At 52.4% G+C, this 5,456-nt stretch overlaps 1 protein-coding gene across 1 annotated transcript; it reads right to left on the reverse strand.

Annotated features, from left to right (window-relative positions):
• Positions 1-1,734: 1,734 nt before the first annotated feature.
• On the reverse strand, positions 1,735-2,040 carry LOC104287666 (feather keratin Cos2-3-like). Its single transcript, XM_009886392.1, has one exon. The coding sequence runs from the start codon at positions 2,038-2,040 to the stop codon at positions 1,735-1,737; it is 306 nt and encodes a 101-aa protein (XP_009884694.1).
• Between the last annotated feature and the right edge of the window lie 3,416 nt (positions 2,041-5,456).

The raw sequence follows: 5,456 nt of genomic DNA on the forward strand, positions 1-5,456 counted from the left end.
GCTGATGAGTAACGTACCCAGCTTCAGTCCTTATCAGCATGAGCTGATGTCTCCTCACTGATTGTGGGAAGCATCTGTAGCGTCTGTTGGAGCAGGTCCAAAGGAAGGCCGCAAAAATGATGAGAGGGTTGGAACAGCTCTCCTATGAAGAAAGGCTGAGAGAGGCTTTGGGGAGACGTTCTTGCAGCTTTCCAACATATTGAAGGGGGCTCATAAGAAAGATGGAGAAAGAACGTTTTGCCAGGGCCTGTAATGACAGGGCAAGGGGCAATGGCTTTACACTGAAAGAGGATATATTTACGTTGGACATAAGGAAGACATTTTTGTGTGATGAGAGTGGTGAGACACTGGAAGAGGTTACCAGAGATGTGGAGGAAGCCCCATTTCTAGAAATGTTCAAAGTCAGGTGGGGCTAATCCCCACATTACAATTGAAAAAACTCCTCCAGTCTTTGACGCTCCTGCTGTCCTATGTGATCTCCTTAGGTGGCTGGGTTTCCTTCCTTCCACTTGTATACTTTTGCCAATTCAACTGGATATTCATGTAGTAAATAGAATATGAAATGGTGAAATATGAAATACAATATGAGTGGTGACCAAGAGACATTTCCAGTGATCAGAAGGGGTGAAAATTAAATGTAAAAAAATCCTCTCCCCCCTAGAATGGCAGCCAATTCCTGAGCAGAAATTCTCTGGGGACACCAATGAAGCAGTCAAGAGCTCTGCACCTGCCTTGTGCACTCTTGGGAAGTGCACCCAGTACCCTTGTCCTTGCTCATCTTCATCTTCTCCTGCATGCTTGGTATCAGAGCATATTGATCTCCTTCAGAAATACACAACTGTTTCACTGTCCCCATTTCTGTGCTGAACACTCTCAGCTCCCACACACTTAGCTCCAATTTCCAGCCTTGGAGCACTCAGCAGCGTGGGCGACTTTTCCCTGCTGGTGCCTCCAGGCCATGGCCCCTAGAGTGGGTGATGGAGGGAAAACATCATCCCAAAGGCTTTTCCCTGCATTATCACTCCTGCTATTCTGCAAGGAAATCATCTGCCAGAGCCCCACACGCACCACCCCACCGCAGCTCTGGCCATAGCAAGAGGAATGCCCTTCCTCAAGAGCTTATGGAGCTGATGACCCACCCGGACAACCTGCCTTCCTGGGCATTTGTTGGCTGACACAGAGTCCGGCAAGGCCTGACGGTCACTGTTGGCAGGGCAGCCCGGGATGTCTTCCTCAACTCAAGGGATGGTTGTGCAAGGGGGATCCAATGCAGGGTGTCAAAACCACCCATTTGTCTGTGAATGGAGAAGGGTCTCCTTCTGTCCTCACCCACTTCACCCATTCACCTTTGCAGCTTGAGGAGTGTCCAGAGAGGGAAGGAGAAGATCACGCCAGGCTTGAATGCAACAGAACTTTAATGAGGCAAAGGAAGGAAACAAAGTCACTCCAAGTTTGGGCCACCAGTTCATGGAGACCCAGGGGCAGCTGTGAGTCTGCGGTACTTGGCCATGGAAAGGTTCCTGCATCATGTCTGTCTGCCTGCCCCATAGAGGGAGAGGAGACAGACAGGGTCCATCAAGCTGGCCTTGGGGGAACCTTCTGCAAAGGGAAGCAAACAAGGGAAAGGGAAAGAAAAGCAAAGCCATTCAGCTCTACTGAAAACAACATTGAATAGATGCCCAGCACCATGTTCTGAGTTCCTCAGGGTGTCTCCTTGGGGCTTTCCCAGCATCTTTAGCAGGGAAGATATCTTCTGCCATAGTAACGGTTCGAAATGCCAGAGAGGTCACAGCAGCCAGAGTTGATGGGCACTCCATCACAGCTGAGGCTGCTGCCAACCCGAGCAGAGGTGGAGGATCCTACAACGGTGTTCTGTGGGAAAGAGCTGAGGATGGGTCCAGGCAGGGTCACCACCACGGGGGAGGGCTGGATGACAACAGTGGAGTTCTGGCACTGCCTGACACAGGGCTCATTGCAGCTGTTGGCCAGTGGGGTCGGGCCGCAGGGATGGCATGGCCGGCACTGGTCGTAGCAGGACATGTCTTGAGGGTGGAGGTGCACCTGGGAGAGAGGATAGGGAGGCAGGAGAGCACAAGGGTGGGTGAGGAGCATCCTGGTTACCCCATCACAAAGGAGCCAAGGCCACTACTGAGTGCAGAGATGGAAGCTCAACTTGGAGCCGCACCGTCTTCACTGCACCACAAAGAGCACCGTCTGCCACATCCCAGCCTCTCTTGGAGCAGACCTTATCCCTGCTTCCCACTCCCATGACAAGAAGATACAAAGCCCAGGACAGGACCTCACTTTGGAAGAGGAGGAGAAGGGGCTTCACACTCACCTGGTTCCCAAGGAGAAGGAGGCAAGAGAAGTGGATGAGAGAGCAGGGACTTGTGCTGCCTTTTATACCTGTCCTTCATGACCTCTGGGCCACAGACAGCCTTTGCAGAGGTAACAATTTCCTGACAAGCTCATCTTGAATGCAAACCATCGCAGCTAATGATATGGGCTGTGCTTTGGTTTCCAACACTGCTGCCTTTTCATTTCCAGATTTGTGCCATGCCCATTCCCCAATGAAGGCTTCTTCTGAGCACAGGGATGAAAGGCCTCAGGATTTCTAGGGCAGGAAAGCAGCAGTGCAGGCAGAAGCATCAGTTTAATTGCTGGACAGGTCCAGAGCAGGCAGGTGACATCAGCCTTCCCTCCCTCCTCAACTCACCCTAATGGTCACTTCTTCTTGTTCCCACCCCAGGTGTGTGCTTTGTGCTGCTAGGTTTTGACCCCACCCTGCCTAACAGTGCTCTCAGGAAAACATTCTGGCGACTATGGACTTTTCCCCACTCTGTGCAGTATGTGAGTAAACAAACAATGGCATGGGATTGTCTGCGGCCTTTTGTTTCCCCAGAATGTTCCAGCCATGTAGCAGGTGTCCCCAGCTTTCCTCAGCAGAGTCCACAGTTGGTTGTGTTCCTATGTGTCTTTATGTCTTATGTGCACTTACGTGTAGCCGTGTTTGTGTGGACGCACGTAGGAGCACAAATTTGGATGACTTGATGCTGGTGTGCATTAGTGCATGCATGTATGTCTTTGTGTGTCCCTCATCAAGAAGGAATGTCCTTCTCATGGTGCGGAAACTCACATGAGCACCGAAGTGCAGCAGGTTCCCACTGCAGCTTAGTGGCAATGGCACCAGGCTGCTGCAGATGTGTCCACTGAAGAGGCCCTGAAACGCATCCCCTGTCTCCTGAGCCCTCCTTCTTCAGACTCTGCAGAGCTCATGCTCCACTACTGCCCATTTCAGGCCCCAACAGCAACACTTTCACTCCACTTTGCATCCTAAGTTGAATTCAGCGTAACACCATTGGGAGTGCCTCAGCATGGGTGGCGGTCCGCGCTCCCTGCCTCTCCAGGCCAGGACACAGCTGCTCTCCCCCGTGCCAGAGAGTTCAAAGGATGGGGGCTGCTTTCTGGGCAAGGGGAAGGCTGAGGAGGCCTGCCCACCTCGTGCTGGCCATGTCTCAGTCGATCTGCTTCCAATGCACTGTGGAGTGTGTCTGGTATGGGACACAGCCCTCCCTCATGCCCAAGCCAATGCCAAAGAGATACGTGCTCTTCACAGGCCTGGTGCTGTGCCCGGCAGGGGCCGAGACCTTCTCCCAAACAGCCACTGAATAACATGAACACAGAGTCTGATATCACTGCACTGTGAGTGGAGGAACCGGCTCTGTGGATTTCACAGGAACAGCCAAAGAACTGATGGCAGCTTTGTTGTTCATGCCCAGAACATTCCTGTCCCACACTGGGTTCTAAGACCGAGTGCCCAGCAGCTGCCCCTGGGAAGGAAGGGACATTGGATCCAAGGCCACACTCCCCCAGAGCCCACTGCTATCCCACAGGGGTGTCCAGGAGACACCCTCATTCTAACAAGGGCTATGCACAGTATAGAAAGTTCCTGAGCCCCTGTCCCTGCCTGAATGTTTGTCTGCCTGGACTCACACTCTTACAACACACAGACACCACTGATCCAGCGCCAATACAAGCCCTTCCTTTGAAACCACAACCACAAGTGCTTTCTTGCTGGTAACTTTGTAAATCAGCTCAGGTACACAATAACAAATTGAATCCTCCAGCATCACAACTACTTCTGCTGTGCTCCCACTGGGGTTGGAATGGCATCCTGGAGAGCTGGCAGTTCTACCTGAGCACCAACATGACAACGAGATACTGATTGTCACAGATACCTTCAAGTGTATCCCATGGTGGGTGGTGTTCAGTACATAGAGCTTGTTCAGCCTGGAGAAGAGAAGGCTCTGGGGAGATCTTATTGTGGCCTTCCAGTACCTAAAGGGTCCTTACAGGAGAGCTGGGGAAGGACTTTTTACTAGGGCATGCAGTGATAGGACGAGGGGAAATAGCTTTAAACTGGAAGAGGGCAGGTTTAGATTAAACATTAGGGAGAAATTTTTCACTTTGAGGGTGGTAAGGCACTGGAACAGGTGGCCCACAGAAGCTGTTGAGGCCTGGAGGTGTTTAAGGCCAGACTGGATGTGCCCTTGGGCAACCTGGTCTAGTGCGAGGTGTCCCTGCCCATGGCAGAGGTGTTGGAACTCAATGATCTTCAAGGTCCCTTCCAACCTAAACCATTCTATGATTCTATGATTCCCCAGAACCTCAGCCTGAGAGCCTTTGGTGATGAAGGGAAGTGCAGGAGACAGGAGGGAAGCTTGAGCTGGGCACTTGTGGAAAGACACATCTGAGACTCAAGTTCAGCCCTCAGGAATAAGCCACAAAGAAATCTGCGAAGTTGCCCTACAGGGCTGAAGGTCTGTGGTGAGAGCTGGAAAGAGGCCTGTGGGCATGGGGTCCTGTGCCCAGGCAGTCCCCAGGGAGGCCTGTGTGTCTGTAGGAGCTGAGACAGCTGTGACAGTCCATGTTGACAGGCCTGAGAGGCAGAGAGGAAAGGCTCAGCCCTCTTCCAAGTTGACCATGAGCCAGCAATGTGCCCTTGTGTGATTGGAGAGCAGAGGGCAGCCCACTGTCCTTCTGCCATGGCCTCCACTGAACAACAGGACCCTGAAGTGTTTCTCTTGACGTTCCTCCTCTATGGCCAGAGGTGAAGGGAAGGGAGTGTGCAACACTGGGGTTCAGGCACTTCAGTCTGTGCCTGATCCCCTCTCCATCCAGACAGTTCCAGGGATGGAGTGGACATAAGTGGGTGCAGGGGTACCTTCTCCATCTCCTGCAGAGCTGGCTGCAGGCCTGTGCAGAATGCTAGGTGGTTGATGGCAGGAGAAGTTCTCAAGGCATGCCTGTCTCTTTGCTGAACACTACTTAAACCAGGAGTCTGTTTTCTCTCTTGAGGGCCTTTTTGTGATAGAGGCTGGGGGACAGACCCAAAGAGACCTGCCTGGAGCAGGAGGGGGAGAGGTTTGCTCCACCCTCTGGGGTGTGGTTTTGAG

This window comes from Charadrius vociferus, unplaced genomic scaffold, assembly GCF_000708025.1.
Source record: "Charadrius vociferus isolate BGI_N301 unplaced genomic scaffold, ASM70802v2 scaffold596, whole genome shotgun sequence".
Taxonomy (NCBI): domain Eukaryota; kingdom Metazoa; phylum Chordata; class Aves; order Charadriiformes; family Charadriidae; genus Charadrius; species Charadrius vociferus.